Below are 20,883 nucleotides of genomic sequence, written 5' to 3'. Positions count from 1 at the left end.
TTACTGCTACCGATGGGCACAAATCCTAGGCAGAACTGCAAGCCAAAGGGTCCAGTGTTGGAGATGTGAATTCAAGATGGAACCTCCTCAGTTCTCTTGACTCTTAAACTGGTGGAGCTCAGATAACATCAACCAGAGTAGAGGCTGGTCCTCTGTAACTTTGGTCAGAACACCACTGCCATGATTTATAAGGAATGAGGGAGTACAAAGGTGGCAGAAACAATTGCTCCCTATCTGGTCAATATCAGATGTATGTTGTTATAAAATGTCTTCAATGAGGAAACGCTTTATTGTTATATACTACAACTCCTTATGTGACCATCACCATAAAATCTCAATTCCAACCTCAGGTTAGCTAACGACAAGCTGAAATCCATCTGACAAATTTCTTCAACTAATGAGACATATCAGAAATAAATCTGAACAAACAAGCTAAACTAATCTGATCTGTCAAATGTAAAAAATAATAATAATTCAGATAGGAAATTCGCTGCACCTGTTACCACCCACAAACTCCTTGGAAATGCAGAAAGGGAGAATCCATGCTAATAATTTCTATGTTAAGACATTCCTTCTCAGCAGGACAATTTTTTGGAAGCAGAATAATGTCACAGTGAGAATTCTACACACAGAGAAGCCCCTCTATATTGCATAAAATTATTTAAACATGCAAGCCTCAGCAACATGAACTCTGGAAATCCTCACAATCCTTGCATTGCTGTGAATTCCCAAAATGACACTCTCAAGTGGTAAAAAAATGCTAAAAAAAAAGGACCACCATGGCCTCAACATTCAGGCCCACTGAACTAGATTGATTCAGTATGGGAAACAAGCCTTTTCCCCATATTACACTGAAAATGGTCTGATTTTAGAAATAGTCCAAAAATATTGAGGGCTCACAGTAAATGTCATATGTATTATTGTATTTCAAGGCCTCAAAAACAATAACGGGTTTACTTTCAGAAGTCCCTGCACTTTACCTTACTGAAATACTGTTTTTGTTTTTAAATAAGAAGTTGTGCATTATTTTGAAAGCTATATCCATGCAAGGGGCAGATATATATACAGTATATTACAAAAAAAAGCTATTCTGAGTCGGCAGGAGATATATATCAGCACAGATGGAAAGGCAGGCAACATTAACCACCATAAAAAAAAATCATTTTGAAAGAACTGAATTTCAATTTTAAATATAAAACAAAAACCCTGGAGTAAACAAAAACAAGAGGCAACTCTGTAAGCAAAAGGTGTTTCTATGAAGTAAACGTTTCAGTGTGACTCTTCTTCGGATGCTTTAGGGATGAAGAGGACATAAGTTGGAACTATTTAAATGAAGATTCTTTGACAAAAAAATCTACCTTCCTTTTTGAACTGAAACTGTTTGAGCAAAACATCTATTTTATTAGTTTCCAGGAAAACGGTCTGTTTATATGACAAGGGTTAGACCTAAATTTAAAATCCATTCCACATTTGTTCATGAGTTGTAACAAGACATGATTTATGATTTCTTATTGGAGAAAGAGAGAAATACTTCGTAATTAGGAATATAAATTCTTTGTATACTAAAATAATAAATCAATTCTAAAACTAGTACTTTAAACATGACCAGGAACATACATATACACCTCTGCCCCAATATAACGTCACCTGATATAACACGAATTTGGATATAAACGCAGTAAAGCAGTGCTGCAGGTGGGGCAGGGCTGTGCACTCCAGCGGATCAAAGCAAGTTCAGTATAATGCAGTTTCACCTACAACAGGGTAAGATTTTTTGGCTCCCAAGGACAGCATAATATCAGGGTAGAGGTGTATAAGAAAACAAAAAAAAATTCCAGTATAAAACCAAATGCTAAAAGGGTAACATGTAAATAGTCATTTGAGTCCACACAGTATATACATGTTTGCAGTTGTTAAAGTAAACTGTAAAAAGAGGGGAGTGTTCACTGGATCAAATAAGAAAGAGTGAGGGGAGCACTGCTCCTCCAACTCAAGAAGAGGAGGGCTACTTTCCACCTTACTTTAACTCAGCCCTTTGTGTGTGCATATAAATATATGCATGGAGCCTGTGACAACATAAGGAAAGTATATATACTAAAATCAGATGTCTCTTACTTGTTGCTCCCTGATTTTGTTTGTTTTTTTCCCCACCAGCCTTCTTCAGGTTTGTTGATAAATTTAAGTCAGTTTGTAAGTTTCTGAATCTTTTTCAAAACTACAGTAATAATCCAACCACATTTAAATCCAATTCCTGTGGAGGTGGAACTGACACTGTCATGATTTCTGTCACTACTTTCACGTGATGTACTTATCTCATACTCCAGCATAGATGACAGCATTGGGTAGTAATTGATCGCTTTTGGCGGCAGAGAAGTGTGTAGAAGTGTGTAGTCTGTCATTGCTAGAATAAGCAGAGCACATATTCACATAATTGTTTCCTACTGTAAGATTTATATCCAAAAGATGAAGTTTAGATTTCATTTTCTGATAGAATTTCCTCTGTTCTTGTGTTTTCATGTCCTACTACAAAATACGGGGGGGGCAATATAGTCAGATTTATGTCACTATCTAAAATGTATGCATTTATAATATATTAAACCAATATTTTATCTCAATTAATACTAAGTGTAGCTTCTTTCGAACACTGTACTAAATATAGACTAAAAAGGCTTATAAATATTTGCCTGAGAAATAGAATAAGAAGATACTTAAAGAATTAAGCAGAAGCACGGGTCAGCTCTGTCACTGAAACAAACAGCAAAGCACTGGAAAACTAAAAGGTGCACTGAAGTTGATTAGAATTAATGGGAGTTATGTAGCTACCTCTCCATGCATTAGGGCCAGTAGAGCTGGATACGGTCAGATATATTACTTTTCGATATAGCCCTGCTAATATGCCTTATAGTCCTTGTCTACAGCCTGTGTTACGGTATTAGTTAGTTCATTTCTCACATTCTCTGGAATACTGTTTGCAGAACATTTTGATTGTTGCCAAATGCTGCTGATTCTATGATTCAGAAAAAACACAGAATCATAGACTTTAAGGAACTCCATTAGTAATCTCCCTCCAGCCTAACAATTCACCTTTCAGTATGACCCGCTGTAGTCTCCCCTTTAACCAGTTCCTTATCCATCTTTCAGTTTTCATATTGATCCCCAGCTTTTCCAATTTAGCTAAACCAGTGGCTAAAAAGAAATGGTCTAATCAGTTTTAGTTTGGTATTAACTAATTACTTTTAATTTTTAATTATTACTGTTAATTTTTGCACTACATTCATCTGGGACAAAAAAGAGTCTAATCAGCTTTACTCGATTTCTAGGCACTTTCTAAGTCGCATGCCTTAACATAGCAATGCAGCGTTTGAATTAAATGAATTAAATTCCTGCTGCTGACAACCTACCCAGGGGCACAGCATTACAGGGATATGAATTGAATTGGATGGACTTCTGCAGCTCAGGAAAAGCCCAGCAGGGGGAGTGGAACACACACTTACTCAATATGGGGCTTTGTTGTTTCTTTCTAGCAGCTACACCACATAGAGACTTGACTCTGCTACTGGCTTTTAGGCCTGATCCACACTACAGCGTTAAATCGATTTAAACAGTGTTATATCGATTTAACGCTGTACCCGTCCACACTACAAGGCACTTTAAATCGATTTTAAGGGCTCTTAAAATCGATTTCTGTACTCCTCCCCAATGAGAGGAGTAACCCTAAAATCGATATTACTATATCGATTTAGGGTTAGTGTGGACGGAAATCGAAGCTATTGGTCTCATTCTTTTACTGAGCTACCCAGTGTGCACCGCTCCGGAAATCGATGGTAGCCTAGGACCATGGACGCACACCACCGAATTAATGTGCCCTAGTGTGGACGCGTAAAATCGATTTTATAAAACCAGTTTTATAAAACCAGTTTTAATAATTTCGATTTTATGCTGTAGTGTAGACGTGGCCTTACATAACAGAGCGGGATCTTTTAACTCAAGCAGGAGAGGCTCATATTTTCACATCCAGAAGAACTAAGTTCAAACCCTACAATGGTGTAATATTACACAAAATGGGAATCGTGACGCCCAGCTCCCAGCCACGGCCTATGCAATAGAACAGCAAGCAATGTGTCAACACAAATCAGTTGAGGCAGCTGTAAACAGCAGGGCCTGGACAGCTGTGAGAACACAGCCATCTCAGTTGAAATAGCTTACCCACTGAGGAGCATACAAGCCATTTCGCTGCCCAACAAGCGGACAAAGATCAGCAGCTTGTTAACATCAGCTGCATCCACTTGCTTCTTTTATCACTAAAAAAACCCAGCCAGCTCCTCACGAGCCAGGCATCCATGACTAGTTCCCCCAAGTCCTGGACAGTTAAGACGGTCTTTCACTCACCACAATTCTGGCTAACCACATCTCCCATTGCCACACGACATGCACTGGAATTAGGATAGCAAATGCAGTAGCTGAACAATGTGGCACTTGTATACAATTCTGCTCTGCCGAGCTGTGGTATTTCTATAGGGAAAAAAAGTATGGATGCTCCGTTCTGGGCTTCTTTCAATGACACCATTCACCAGGGAGCATAGCGCACTCCTGCTGTTTGCCAATGGATTCTGCTTCCCTGGACATGGAGGGATATGTAACTGGCACTGATCTTTTTCTTGCTGGGGTGCACACTTACTTGGCTACACAGCATCTGATACTGCAGAAAGAGCTGGTGCTGCCAGCCAGCATTAGATGGAATGGAGATGCCCCTGGAGTGGACCAGCAGTGACAGAGTGACGGCAAGAATCACTTCAGCCAGCTACTGTGGGTGACCATTCTGCAACTTGTTGGTAGTCAATTCCAAAACTTCCTTCCCCATTACTTCTCAGGAATATAACTGGCCTCTCTCATTTCCCACAGGCAATTTGTAGCAAAGGGTAACAACGCAAAGATCATCCTCCTCTCCAGATGAAGCACCACGTGCAAATGACCAGTGCAGTGTTACAATGGTCATATGCTATAGTTTCATGATCTAGCCCTACATTACTCTCCACATGCAAAACCATATTACTGAGCCAATTCTGAGCCCCTCCCTCCCCACCTTCTCCAGGGCCTGTAAAAAACAAAGAGAGTAGAACCAATGTGCTACAACTGTGTGCAGAAGAACTGTGTGCTGTGGAGGGTCCACACAGAGGACTGGATGCTCTGTGGCTCCATGATGGGGTGCTCAATCCATGGCATTATACAGTACAGTTCTGGGAATGAGGTTGGCCAGAAATATTCATGCAACTACACAAAGCCACTGGCTAAAACTCAGTGTAGAAGGAATGCCAATGGACACCACCACTCCCTGTTAAAAAAACAAAACCAAACCATGAGACTCATTGATATTGACTCAGGGCCATTGTGGAGATCTGAAAGCAGAGTTTTACTCTACATCTTCTCTTTGCAGACTGTTACCATCTCCTGACTATACTGTACTATTGTCATTTCATCATGTTTCTTTGAAACGTATAGCATGTTGGAAGGCTATTTTGTTAGGATTATGGATCTAAATTTTCTAATCTAATTCAGCTAAAACATGGGAAATCTGTCAAGAGCTTTTTAAAAAGTAAATTAAAAAATGCATATGTCCAGGTACAAAAAAAGTTATAAATCAGATTATTCTGCGCAGCTGTAGGAAATGTATTATATTTATAAACCTTTAAAAACTCCTTTAACTATGAAGAAAAACATATCTGAAGAATGCCTGAGCTAAGCATCTGACCTAGAAATGATTTTCAGCAGTAGCCTCCAGCTGAGCTAGTGTTTACAGTCATGATTACAATTGTCTCATTTTCAAAAAGCAAACATAGCCACCAAGTATAAATTTGTCTCCAGTGAGAAGTCCAAACATGGTCAGAACAAAATCTCTCTTATCCAGCCAGTTCTCATGTCTTATAATGAGCTCTACCACTCAAAGGGATAATTAAGAGTTGATTTTCTATAGGAAGGCAATACTAGGATTTACCCATGTCACAGGTAAAAAGCATCTGTTAATTAAATACTCAAAGGGAATTACTTGGAAAAAAGTTAGTTATTTACAGATATTCATCTCACGCTAGTGTGAGTCCCATTTGCTAACACCATTGATCTATAATTGTCAACTGTTTAAATACTGGAGACTATTTACCTCACTTAAAATGGATTCTAGTTATGCACTGACATCATATGAACTACACATATAGCACCTTTATTAGACCATGATCATGTAAGAATATAACTGTTTGATTATGAGGCTACATTTCATCTCATATATGGTCAAAAACTTTCATGACCAATAAAAAACTTAGCAGAAATAATTGGTGGGAGAATAAAGACAGCTCTAGAAAAACTCTGACATGGAATCCAAATTCATCTATTTCAAATGTGTCCCACATCTTTTTTTTTTCCCATTATTTTCTTTTCTTTCAAGAATGAGTATCATTCATGTATTAGCTTCTCCTGATAGACCTTTAACTTTCATCTCTGTTGACCCTTCTTACCCTTTTAGCATTGTGCAGTAAAAATAGCATCGCAATTTTGATCTCCGAGATGCATTTGGACTGTCTCATTTAAATTTTGTTAATAAATTATTATTATTATTTCTGCATAATCTAGAAACAGAGTGGCTAAGAATTTAGAACAAATGTACCATTTCAACCTTATTTTAAGTCACATATCTTTTCCATAAAATTACATACAACACAGTGTTTGGATTGATCCCTTTTGTTTTCATTTTTTGAAGTCTGACACAATCCCATTATACAACTTGAATTTTAAGAATGTGAAGAAATGTGCATTTTGAAATAGTTAACTTTTTCAGAGGCACTTTGCCCTCAACTCAAAATAGCTCTCTTATAAAATGTCACACATGGGACGTAGTTAGTGCAACACAGTTAGAATGCGAGCTTTCCCTTGTCTGAAGCAATTAGGTTTTGAAAAGATAACATTCTGAATGTTTCAAAATCATGAACTAAGGATGCACAATTCAAAATCATGACCTAAGGATGCTTTCCTTAACTTTTAAGTACAGACTAAATATATATATGCACCCTCAGATAATGCCACTGGTATTTATCTGGACCATCACACATTCTAATGGGAAATAGTGCAATATTTTTGAGTACATACTTATTCAAATAAGCTGAGAAAGAGAGAAAAAGAAAACGGAAAGGAAGAAAGCAAGAGGTGACAAAGAGCATGCAGGCATTCATACTGCATCTTACTATGTATCCACAGAACTTTGTATGTACCTTCCACAGAGTTTACAGCTGTTTCTCCAGTTGATTGCTGCTCAATTATTTTCCCTAACTGAAAAGCCTTCTTATATTTTCACTTTGAGACTTGCATATGAAATTTTAACTTATAGTATGACTGACTTCATTCTGCCCTCTCAGACATAAGGATTAGGTCACAACAATACATATTCAGTTACTACAAATGTCTACATATATTTTAAGAGAAACAAGGTAGATGAAATAATATCTTTTATTGGACCAACTTCTGTTGGTGGAAGGTACAAGCTTTCAAGCTTCACAGAGCTCTTCTTCAGGTCTTAAGAGGGAAACCATAGTTTTTACATACATTCTAGGACTATAGAAAAAGCTGAAATCTATACATAAATCAAGTGCACAGTTTATATTTCCCATAATTTCTAAATTAATGTTGGAGGCAAAGTATTCAAGGGCAGTTTAGAAAACTATGAAGACTAATAAGAGATTCCACCAAGGGAGTGGATGTTCTTCAGTCAACGTTGTGATCGGATAACCAAAGCCCACACTGGGTCAGAAGGGGTTAATGAGAGTCTGGGGCTCTATCAGCTTCACTCAGCTACACAAGCAGTAAGTGTCAAGACTGGAGGAAGAACCTAAAAGGGTTGAATCTGGCTCAGTTGGGGGATGACTGGGAAGGAGAGCAGATTGCTGTCTCTCATTTAGGGAGAAAGCTTAGCTGAAAACAGGAAACAGAGCTGGCCTGCTGGCAAACAGAACCTCCCTGAAGGAAGGGAGCCCCAAGCAATTGTAGAAGTAATCTGGGGGAAGTCAGTTGGTTTGCACTGGTGGAGAGGCCTCCAAGGAGCAGGAAGACTCCTGAAGGGTCAGAAATGCCCCTGTGAGGGAGTGGAGAAAAAAACTCCTGCAGCAGAACCAGCTGGGTGGAAGAAAATGCTAAGAAGCTTGATAGTGATCCTGGAGAAGAGAAAGATGTCAATACACAGTGACCCCAAGGAGAGGCCGTGGGGAAGGCCTAAGAGAGATTGAGTTCAGAGGTGGTCCAGAGAGGCACCAAGGGATCTGGAAATTCAGTGAGGATTGTTGCAGCACCCAAAACCCTAACACCTTGTGTGTTACCACGTTACAATAGGGTCTCCTAATATACAAGCAAACATTTACACTATATGCAATAAAAATTCAACATACAGTATGAAATAGGAAATATCTATTTCATCTAACATTTAAAAAATACAGTGAATCATAAATGGACAACAGCTGAAGTTGTTAAAAAAACCTCACTGAAATAGCAGTCAAAATTAGCTTTTTAGGAGCACACACAATAATATTAAATCTTACATACTTTACACAAATATGCATATCTAAAGTTACATAGCGATAAACGGTGCTTTTTATTGCATTCTATTGTTTCTCAGATATTATGTCAAATTGTAGACCTTTGTGTGCTCATGTAATTAAAAACCCCATAGTACTGCATACATGCAATGGGCCCTTAGTTCGGATTTTCCCAAATTTTTAGAGATCTAGTCTCTCACTAAACCATTTATTATAAACATAACTTTACAGATATGTTTGCATGCAATGTTAATACATTTGACTACTAATCCTCTTATGCTTTATCTGACTTTGAAATATGAGATTCTTTTTGTACTGTAATATTTATACATCCATAATTTAAACTTTACAGTTTTAATTCAAAGAACCTCAAGGTGCCTAATTGTTATCTATTCATTTTTTTGAGCCAAGACATTCTGATTGAAAATATTTTCTCAATATCAGCTACTGAAACCAACAGATATATACATAAACCAGAAAGTTTCTACTAAAATGAATAATTTAAATTAAATCCAATGGAATTTTTACTTTTGTAATGTCTTATATTTTATTTTAAAAATGTAATGTTTTATTTATCCCATTACTTTTTCATATTCAGAAATTTTAAAAAATCCAATAGATATTCAAAGGAAACAAGGCATTTTGGAAAAAACCCACCAATTTATGATAATTTCTGAAACCAGAAATTCATTGTATCCAACGGACTTTTAAGTTGATCAGTGCATCTGGTTGGAGAAAAAGAAATTTCCAATATATAAATAATATACTAGTCATCTTAAATCTTTACCAATTCTTAATTTAGAGGAGATACGCATGTTGAAATTAACACTTTTGCTTTTGCTTTTCCCGTACAGATGTATCCTGAAAAGCTAAACTGAAATTTAAACTGATAATTAATTAATTAATTAAATAAATAAATAAATAAATCAAGACCACACTTAGGTTTTCTGTATGCAATACACTGTGGTTACGGTAGCAAGAGGAGGCCCTAAAATGTAAACCTTGGTATCAGAGGCCTGGTATGAGGCCTAAGGCCTGACCTGAAGTAATGGTCAAGACTTTGCTAACATAAAGCAAAGTGAAGCTGTGAGCCAGAGGCAGGCCCTGCTCACAGAAGCTGGCAAGGAAAGGGCTGATGTTGCAAGAAGATACGTACCTAAAAGGTACTGAACACTAGAGATCAGAACATTCACATACTTGCACATTCCACACAGATAACAAGGAACAGACTGACCCATCCCAATGACGGGGCAAAAGGATAATATGATTGGATAGAGTAATTTTGATCAAACCAAGTTGTACAAGGTGAGAGGCAGCACCTTACTATGTAGAGGGGTTGTACCTTACTGCGTAAAGGGGTTGCACCTCAATACGTCAGGAGTGATGTGTAACTTGTCTGTTCCTATGTATAAGAATGCATCCCTGGGGCGATGTCTTTGTCCGGCCGAGGGGGCAGTGGAAAGTTCCGCCACTGACTGAGCCGAGTCCATTGACCGTGGGCACATATTAGTAGTATGCCTTTTACTAGAGTAACAATCTAGGGGAACTATCGTTGTGTCCAATACGGCAATAAACCTGGCCGACGTGCCTTCGTACCTTACAAGACTCTGTGGTCATTGGGAGTTCTCTTCGTGTCTGCTGTGTCAGCTACCTGCGCAGAGCTGGGGCAGCACACAGAGGGAACACATGCACACAGCCGAGTGATACCAACAAGGAGAGAGCAGAGCAGAGCACTACACCGGTAGCATCTAACAACACCTCTGACAACAGTTACCATTAAAAATTCAACATTTCCAACAGTAGAACAAGTGTGGTATTTCAGATAACACTGTGTTGACTGTGGGCAACTGCTGACTTTTTAAGAGCAACCGCAAGAGACATAAACCAGGATTGTATTATTAAAACAACCCAGATATTATTAAAATATGCTTTCTTTAATCATACAGATGTGCAAAGAATACATCAGAAAAAAATAAAATACAATTTCCATTATAAACTGAAATGTATGGAACCAGATCTAGTCAACAATTTCACCATTACATATTTGAATCCAGTTTTTTTAAATCAAAAAAGTAAGTAATTACTTAGAAAGTAATTTAGTTAGCAAGTAATTTGCATAATAAAAAGTTAATATAAAGTACTTTAACACGTGAAAACAAATTGTTAGTTCCTATTTTATAAGGTCATTAATGGTTGGCTTTATTAGAAAAGAAATCCTTTTGAAAAAAATATAGTTCCTATATTTGTTGTGAAAATACATTTTGTCTTATGACTCTAAACACTATTTATGTCCCAGTTCCTAGGTATTGGCAGATGTATTTACCCAGATGTATTTACCTAGTTATCCATTTCCTGTTTCATTTCTAGTATCCCTCCCTTGCTGCTATAGTACGATATGCAATTCTTTTATAGATGCTATTCTGAATATGGCATTGCAGTCAGCACTAGCAATAACGATTATGGAGTGCTACAAATACCAGGAATGATCCATTTGATATTTTGCATAGTCAATTAATGTCTGAGTTTTCAATTTTGCTGGGCTCTTTTTGAGAAGCATGCCAGCTAAATATAGCATATCTGGATGATCTACAACATTTTAACCCCAGCTAATAGAATATTATCATACGTCAGATAAAGAATTATGATCATTTTGTTCTAACACATAAAGCTCTAGTCTAACTGTTTTACAGACAAAACAAAAAAGCAGTAAAAGATTTATTCCTAAATTTAGGTCTAGTCAACACTGGAGGGTGGGGTGGGGGGAATCAAAGTTACGCAACTTCAGCTATGTGAATAATGTAGCTGAAGTCGATGTACTTAGATTGACTTACCGTGGTGTACACACTGCTGTGAGTCAACGGCTGCCGCTCCCCCGTCAACTCCGTCTGCGCCTCTTGTGGCAGTGGAGTACAGAAGTTGATGGGAGAGCACTCAGGGATCGATTTAACCTAGACATGATAAATCGACCCCCCGCTGGATCGATCAATCCGATACTTAGCTACAAAGTTACAGTAAGTGGCTCCAAAGGGAGCATCATCCAAGTTCTCTTTGCAAAGAGTTCCCTGAAATGCTTTCAAGAGAGGAAGTCTAAATGGAAGACAATTTACTGTAGATCCTTAGGATTTATCAAGATTATGTTGTGTTCTACAGGAGAAAATTAAATTATTGACAAATGTCTAATATAACGAGGGCTTCTTTAGGTGGTGATAAAACATAGGTAAAAAGTAAGGTACATCTAGGGTGACCGGATGCCCTGATTTTATAGGGACAGTCCCGATTTTTGGAGCTTTTTCTTACATAAGCACCTATTACCCCTACCCCATCCTGATTTTTCACACTTGCTATCTGGTCACCCTAGGTATATCACACTGTAGAAACTCAGCCTGGATTGTGGTGAGGATATTCTTTGTTTTTAAACAGATCCGAGGAATCTATAAGTCTTACCTGGAGCACATATTTTATTTTCATTATTTATTTCTGCTTCTGGGTAATGGCAATTATTAATGTTCATTGCTTTTTCACATCAAAGCTCACATGCTGATGCAAGACTATTCTTATACACAGGGTCTAAACAATCTAATCCAGGAAATAAACATGTACAGTAAGAGCACAAACACTTCAAGATATGCTGTATTCTAAACTACGGAACACTTTTAAGCTTTTAAACATAACCGGAAACAATGGGCCTGATTCTGCTCTCACATATGTTACTGTAAGTCAGGAATAACTCCTCTGTCTTCAGTGAAGTTGCACTAATGTAGTTCCTGACTTTGTATGCAACTTCCTAATGAATGTGAGAAGAGAATCAGGCTTTCCTCTGATCTGTTTAAAAAACAAAGAAAACCCTGCCTCATTCAGTGCCCAGGCCTCTTTGGTCCACATGTACATGAATGATCTCCAAAGGGAATCCATCTAGTAAACCAAAAGAGTCTCTCCCTCTACAGGGGGAAGTACTAGAAAAAAAAATCGCAGGGGATTAACTAATTCCAGGGAACAACAAATGGGAGTGAGAGTGATAGGTTAAAAATCAGGGTTCCAGAAGGGGACACTGAACGGAGGACCCCAGAAAGTGCCCACCGTTCCTCAAAAGAACCAAGGGAGTTAGTGGACGCATTCAGAAGGACACCACCTGGAGACACGACCAGATAAAATGTGCAAAAATGGGCCCCACAGTCACAAGGAAACCCCACCCCCTCCAATCCTTTTCTCCTGGACTGATATATGACAAGCATGGCCAATGCCAGAAGGAGGTTAATGAGGAGGTCTCATGACTTTGTAGGGCCACAGATGGAATGTGTATGAATGAGGAGATGCAAGGAAAAATGCCAACACCACCTGAATAAGAGGTTCTGGAAGAACCAGAAGGGCGTTGCAACCTGACACACTCTACAGAGATGTGTGCCGGAGTCTCCCTCTCGTCTCAAGTGGAGCAGGTGTCAAGGAAGTTTGTGAACTGTGTCAGGTACATGCCTGTGCTCCTGGTTCCATAGAGGAGGCTCCAACAAACATCCCTGGTGGCCCATGGAACCAGAGTGGAGTACAGACTGACCCACAGGTCTCCTTGCCCTCTGCCAGTGGCAGCAAGTCCCACCACTTCATGTTGGAAGTTGTGTGCCTATTGTAGGTTGGGGGGAAATGGTGAGCTTACACCCACCCATAGCTAAAGGCCCTCCCCCTTAGCCAGGGGAGGCACCCATTCACCCAGCCCACCAGTAATTACAGGGGACAACAAATAAAAAACTGGGATGGGAGTGAAGGTCAGAGCAAGACTCAGAGAACCAGAAGGAAACATCAAGCACAGAACCCCTGAAAGCATTCACTGCTCCTCACTGGCATCTAATGAGTTAGTGGGCACTGCCCGGAGGACCACTGCCTGGAGACAGGATCTAAGAAGGGATCAGAAAAAGGCCCCACAGCGACAGACCATCCCACCCCCTAACTAACTTTCTTCTCCTGGTATCTTCTGTAGGGCCCCAAGCAGCTGAAGGGGGCCCCCCATTTGCTTTGTATTATAAGAACTTGCCAGTTTTAGAATTGTGGTGGGAGTAGACCCAAAAATATTCCTGCTTAGGGCTCCTAACGGGCTAGCGCTGGCTCTGCCTGGTATGATGCCTGGCCAACGTGGCCAGTGCCAGGAGGAGGTTGATGAGGAGGTCTTGTGACTTTGTGGAGTCAAGGGTGGCATGTACATAAATCAGGAGGTGTGGCGAAAAGTGCAGCCAGAACCTCACTAAGAGATTCTGGAGGAGCCAGAAGAGGGGCTGCAACCTGATGCACTTTACGTAGACGTGAGCCAGGATCTCCCTCTCACCACAGAAAAGACAGGACTTGGGGGAATTTGTGAACTGCTCCAGGTACACAACTGTTCTTGGCTCCATAGAGGAGCCTCCAACAAATATCCCTGGTGGGCCGTGGAACCAGAATGGAGTATAGACTGGGGCTCCTCGCCCTCCACCCCAGTGGCAGCAGGTCTCGCCACTTGCTGTTGGAAGGTGTGTAATGAATGAGGCAGGAAACCATGAGGATGGCCTCATGGTTAAGAAAGTTGAATGCTGCCTCTGCCAGAACTCCTATTTATTGGAACCAAGTCAATTAAACCAAAGTTTTCACAGGTGGCCACTAATTGTATGTTCCTCGGTTTCTGAGTGCTCATCATGAGACATCTGAGACCAGATCTGCAGAAGAGTTGAGCACTCACAACTGCAACTGAATACAACTGAAGCTGTGCTTTGAACATGAAAATGCTACAAATTGCTAAATAGCCTTAAATATCAGGCCCTAAGGGTCTCAAATTGGGCACTTAAAATTAGTAGACACGTTTGGCCATAATCTTTGTGCCTCCCTTCCCCTCCCCTATTTCGCAGGGGTGTTGTGAAAACAGATTAATTAATGTTTGTGAAGCATCCAGATGTTCTGGTGAGATCACCACAAGAACAGCCAGGATGAAATTAATATATTTTTACTCAGTGCAAGGTTTGGATATTTTACAATAAGGCCGATAGCCATACATTAAATGAGGAGACTAAAAAGAAATATTGAACATCTGTGCATTTACTGAATGAATCTGGGATCCTGTGGAAAAAACAATATGTGATCCTGTTATTAAAGATAGTATCATAATGCATATAACAAAGGGGCCAGATCAGGTTGCACAGACATCCTTAAATCTAGCATTTCCTAACCTTCAAGAGCTCGAATTTGCAACCTATACAATTTTAGCCTCCCTAATATAAGGCCAATTTATCTAAATCACAAAAAATATAGAAATTCCATTTAATTGATATGCAGACTAGTCAAAATACATGGATTGTTTCAAAATTCAAGGCAAACACTCTACAAGCACCTTTCTGTGGAATACTCTGCATAGAGACATTTGATTTGTTTTTCTCAGTATATGTTCTTGTGACAAGTCTTTTTCATTCCAACAACTAAAACAGAAATTCAAATTAGTTTGCTAATCTTAGTTCAAAGCATCTCCATAAACTGGTACAATCACTAATGTCTTACAACTGCTACACTGAGCTACACGTGTGGAAGGAAACACTTCCAAATATATAAGCTGGAGACATTTTTGAATAAGTGAACTGGATGCACTGATTCTTGAAAAATAAAAATCTTTTTTCATTTAATTAGCTCTTTTCTACCATCTGTGATCAGCATGCTGATCATAGGTATAGCTGCCACTGACTGAAAACAACTACAGCCTTAACACTGTGTAGTACACAAAACTAAAATGCATGGAGAAACATGTTTCTACTTTGATTTCATATTAACCTAATTATATTATCCTGCACAAGGAACCAAATCTACTGGCACAAAAAACTCCTGAACTCTGGGCCTAGCAATCTCAAAGGTTTACCCCCTTGTGAGAAATGTCTAGCCTCCTGGTTTATACCAGGCAGAGGGATGCCCATCACAGCTCTCTTCTACCCTACCCTGCCTCCCTACTCACTGGCATTCTCAATACAGCATGCGTTGCTGCTGGCAGGCTGCCAAAAACGCCCTGAAGCACAGAAGTGAGAGGAGGGAAATGGTAATTTTTATCCCTTTGTATACCTGTCAAATCTGAATGGAATTCTATAGGATAACGAAAAGCACGTTCAACAGCCCAAAGGCACTCTCCGGTCAGAATACCAACAGCCTGCTGCAAACGATGGACGTAAGAGAGCTTCTCAGAATAGGCTGCAAGAATCTTTTATAATGGGAAGTATTATACAGTCTAATAATGGGGGAATTGGTAGTGACCTATGTTTCCATATAGGATGCACATACTGTGATTTGTTTTAATTTATGCATGTTCAGACATGTACTAAAGCCGCAAATGATAATGATCATGCTAAGTAACCTTTAACTCTCCATTCATTATTCAAATTAGAATCTTAAGACTACAGTCATAGCTGACGAATAATTTTTGGGCAAAAATTGGGGCCAGTGTAGTTTTGATAGCATATTACTTCTTGAAAAAATACTGGTAGAATCTAACAGTTAAAGGCAATTTTTACTGTCAAACAAAATGCTTCAGCAACTAAACTGTGTGGATCAGAAACTACAGAAGATACAAGACTTGTACTTGTCCAGTCTGACCTTCATTTTAAAATTTACAAAATTTACAATTGTACCACATTCTGGCCATGTGAATAAAGATATCTTTAACCGACATTACTAGCGTAAAAGCGTTTTCAGTGTAAGTTTAATTTTTAAGATGATGAATAATAATTCCATTCCCAAATAACATTGTTCATTATAGTATAATATTGTTCAGCAAGTGAGATGTGTAAAATTTAAAAGCAACTGTGCGCCATATCTAAATGTGAAGAATGAATTCACTTTGAGCCAGGTTTTTAAAGGCATTAGGTGCCTAACGATGCAGATAAGTGCCCAGTGGGATTTTCAAAAGCACCGAGGCACCTAACTCCGAATGAATTAGTTACAACCCGAGTTACGTACATAGGTGCTTTTGAAAATCCAAGTAGCCAGTTAACTCTCACTGAAACTAACCCATTGGGAGCAAAGGCTTGTCTACACTACCAATTGGGGTCAATCTAAGATACACAACTTCGGCTACGTGAATAGCGTAGCTGAAGTCGATGTACTTAGATCTACTTACTGTGGTGTCTTCACTGCAGTAAGTCAACAGCTGACGCTCTCCTGTCGACTTCGCTTGTGTTTTTCGTTCTGGTGGAGTACTGGAGTCAACGGGAGAGTGCTCAGTAGTCAATTTATCATGTATATACTAGACGTCATAAAATCGACCCCGCTGGATCGATCGCCGTCCACCAATCCAGCAGGTAGTGTAGACAAGCCCTTAGGTACCTAGGCATGTTTGAAAATTCTATGAAGTGTCTATCTGTAACTTTAGGAACCTAAATATCTTTACAGATCTGTGCCCCTGTCCTTTCACTACCACTAGCCCAAAGTAGACACCATCAAATCTTCAGTTAATAACACTTTCCCTAGTATGAGCAATGGAGCATTTTATCTGAACGGCAAAGTCAAACAGCTATGTGAAAGATAATTCTCGATTACCATATGAGAGCTTTGTATGAAGTAAACATTAGCTTCCCTAAGGCACCAAAGGGAAACATGCTGATAGAAATTTCTTGATAATTTTTTTAAAACTAAATATCACAAGCAGGATGATTTCCTCCTCTAGAATATGCCATCAAGCATCAGGGATTCTTTTTTCTTTCACTCTCTATTTCTGAAGATAACAATGAGAATTCTTTAAAAATGCAGAGTATCTTTAGCATTGCTATATTTTTGTACAAATTAGTCTCCACAATAAGTAATTCAAGTCCTATATTCAATGCTTTCAGTAAGCCATTACAACCCAAAAGAGTCTATTTCTGTGCAATTAAAAATCAAAACGGCCGGTATTCTGAACTTTCTGATTGATGTACCTTTATCCTTTATGCAATATACTGCATTTTTAATGTTGTTAAAGGGATGTATACTCTGCCTGGCATTCTGCCATTTCAACACATGAAATGTGATAAGAAGATTTTGGCTATATAATAGACTCTGCTCATTTTTCTTAACTTTTCACTTTTGGTTATAAATAAAAAGTAGAGTTGTCTTCATCCATTGCTAGGGGCTGGAGACGCAAGCACAAAATAGCCTCTGGATTTCAATGTAAAAGTGAAGTCATGCAAATAGCAATACTGCAATGTCAAAAATGAAATGTGAAGCTTTTTCTGGTGTGACAGATCTTTAAAATATAAATCAACCGTTTTTAAGTTTTTGCCTTTACAATAATGATGACAAAGAACCACACAAGTACATCTACATATGAGAGCATCTCACCATTCCATCATCTGGTGTGGCTCTTGCCTCAGCCTTTCTTCCTTGCTAATGTGTTTAATTCAGTTCAGCACTCTGACAAACCAACAGAAAGTCCTCCTCTTCCACAATAAAGAAAAATCCAGTGGAACAAAACATCTGCAAACCCTATCCTCCACTTTCCTTTGGCCATAGCTCTGTGACCTACTCCCCTTGTTAAACACAAGTAACCAATTCCTTCCCCTTGACTGCAGATGTATAACCATATCACCTTTATATGGTGCCAAAGGGCCATGGGGAGCTCATGCCTTCTCTTCATCACGGGCTCCATCCTAGAAACCTTTGAAGAGAAGCAGCTGTTCACTCCAAACTCAGTTATGCAGCGCTTTGCTTCTACCACCCACCACCACCACCCACGTCCCAGCCCACCTATATTTGCCAGCCTTGTAGGCCTCCTTCCCATCCCATTTCTCAGGCTTCTACAATATGGGCCTTCTAAGCAATTCACCCAGCTCCCCTACCAAGAACAACACTACTGACTATGCCCAGAACTCAGTCACTGGAGGCCTCCCTCACAAACTGCTACTTTCCCTAGGTCTCTCTCAACACTAAGCAGCATGCTTTGCGCCCCCTTTCCCACCATGCTTTAGTACTAGCCTACAGTTTGGTGGTCTCTTCTGGAACAACACTAAGTAGGGTGATCAGATAGCAACTGTGGAAAAAATGGGACGGGGGTGGGGGGTAATAGGCACCTATATAAGAAAAGTCCCAAAAATGGGACTGTCCCTTTAAAAACAGGACATCTAGTCACCCTAACACTAAGTATCCCTCTGTCTTGGGCTGGAAGATCAAACAGGGACATGCTGGACCTGTGCTGTCCTTTGCACCGTGCTACACTATGCAGGTCTCCCTCCAGAAAAGAATGATAAACTGCAGCTATTATATGTAGCTTATAGCACACATATCATATTAACAGAATTATATATGTAATAGAGCATGCTATGTGTGACTGAAAATGAATGTGATTCAATTACATTTTCTATTTATTCTAATTATTGTAAATCTCATTTTGGTAAAACAGTTCATAATACAGTGATAATTAAATGTGTAGCAAACTTTTCTCCCTCTTTATGAGTTCTGCTAAAGAAGTCCCTCATATATTGCCTGGATGTTTCCTTAGATTTGTGGAACTGATTTTCCTCTTAAGAAGGAAGTCCAAGCAAAATTACTCTAAATAATTGTTAGGCTCTTTTCTAAATATTAAACATTGGAAAACATGAAAACTAACAGTGTGCATGAAACAGAAAAACAGTTGGTTACTATGTGGTTAGAAATAAGAATTTTGAAAGGTTTTCTTCTGACAAGCCCAAAACCAGATGCATGATTGAAAGACAAAAAAACCAGAAATGAACAGAGAGAAGGGAGAAAGGAGAAGAAGAACAGACCACCAAAACAACATGTAAGTGCTTCTGCTGTTCTTGGAGATGTAATTTGTTTCCTTACAATCTAAAAGCAGTCATGGAGAAAACAAAAGAGCAAGACTTCAGATTTTGATTATGCAGTGAAGTTCAATGAGCTGAGGAAAAAGAAACGGTGCAAAAAGAATGAAAAGGAAAAGCATGAGAGAGACATTCTATCCAAAGCCAGTCTCACTGGTGCTATTCAGACAAACTCTGCAGATTGTATTAACATCTGTTTAACCTGAGTAATACATCCAAAGAAAAAATAAATCAAGGCTACATCTCCCCCATACTGCCTCATGCCATTAATCTGTACAGTTGATGATGGTTTTCCTGCTCATTTTTCTCTTCCCTATCTCTCCTTTCTATCTTTACTATTTTTCCATTTTTTGTCTCATTCTCTCTCACCCCTTTTGCTCTTAGAAAAGGGGATGAGGCAAGCCATATCCCACTATTCCTCCTACCCCAAATAGCAGCCTGCAGACCTGGCTGAACACACAAACGGGAAAGCACGTTGCACCATCATAAAGAAGTATAGCAGTTCGATTGCAGTTTCTGCATGGCCAGCAAGTCTGGCAGGTATTCTGACTCCCTGAGGCAGAACACCTCCCTCTATTTCCCTGAGGCTGTGACTAAAAGCCACAACTGAATCCTAGCTGGGGTCTGTTTTAATTAAATTCCCCTTTATGTATATGTCAGGAGTTTATGATTAGATCAGATACAAGTTGTGACAAGGGCATGAATGAGGTCCAGGCTCAGCACACCATCTAGAGGTAGCTCAAGTTCACTTTAACTAGCAGTGCACATTTCAGCCTTAAGTGAATTTTGTGCTCATGAAAGGAACTAGGCCGACAACATTCCAGACCTCTCTTCACAGATAGGAACAAGACAGCCAGAGGAAGTGTACAGTTTCCTATCCCATTCTGACTACAAGCAACAATCCTCTTCTGGAGGGAACACCTGCATACAGGAGAGTACCAGCCCCTAAGTCCACACTACTCCTTGGCCTCTTTAGGTCTACACTGCAGCTGGGAGCATGCTTCCCAATTGGGCTAGGTGTGCTCATATTAGCAGACTAAAAATAGTACTGCAGTTGGGGGGTAGCATGGACAGGAGTTTGGGCTAGCTGCCTATGTACCCGGTGGTCTGGGCAAATTTATACTCTGACAGCTAGCCCAAGTTGCCACCACACTACCCCAAATACACTGCTATTTTTAGCACACTAGCTCACGCAGAGCTAGTGAAGGTCTGTCTACCGAACTGTAATTCACATTCCCGGATGCAGTGTAGACCTAACCTTTGACACTGCCAACAAAGGTGCCTATTGGAATGATGGTTTTTTGGTGTCAACCCCCGTGTATTAAAAAATTGATTGAGACCAAACTCAATACACATAAATCACCAAGCAGCTATCAGAATTCAAGAACTATGGTTTCCTACTAATAAGTAGGACATTCTAGACTGCTTCTGAACAGTGTTCCTCCTCTGGATTTAGCCACAGACGAATCAAGCTGTGAGGTGTAACGGCTGAAGATTCAGGTGCAACACCAACCCAATATTAGGTCCTGAACTAA

At 39.5% G+C, this 20,883-nt stretch overlaps 1 protein-coding gene across 11 annotated transcripts in view; it reads right to left on the bottom strand.

Annotated features, from left to right (window-relative positions):
• The window catches only part of KDM4C (lysine demethylase 4C), a 441,772-nt gene that overhangs the window by 243,891 nt on the left and 176,998 nt on the right, over positions 1-20,883 (bottom strand). Inside the window, exon 9 of one of the 11 annotated variants that reach the window (XM_030567962.1) lies at positions 5,249-5,332. The exons of 8 other annotated variants lie outside the window; for them this stretch is intronic. In XM_030567962.1, the coding sequence (XP_030423822.1) occupies positions 5,264-5,332 (69 nt within the window). In that variant the 3' untranslated portion in view covers positions 5,249-5,263. Of the gene's footprint in view, positions 1-5,248; positions 5,333-9,271; positions 9,296-16,728; positions 16,884-20,883 lie in introns of those variants that run through there. 2 more of the 11 variants (XM_030567965.1, XM_030567960.1) reach the window with 2 other exon arrangements.

This window comes from Gopherus evgoodei, chromosome 6 (genome assembly GCF_007399415.2).
Source record: "Gopherus evgoodei ecotype Sinaloan lineage chromosome 6, rGopEvg1_v1.p, whole genome shotgun sequence".
Classification (NCBI taxonomy): domain Eukaryota; kingdom Metazoa; phylum Chordata; order Testudines; family Testudinidae; genus Gopherus; species Gopherus evgoodei.
Note: the sequence above shows the minus strand (reverse complement) of the source record. Positions and strands in the feature narration are given on the sequence as shown.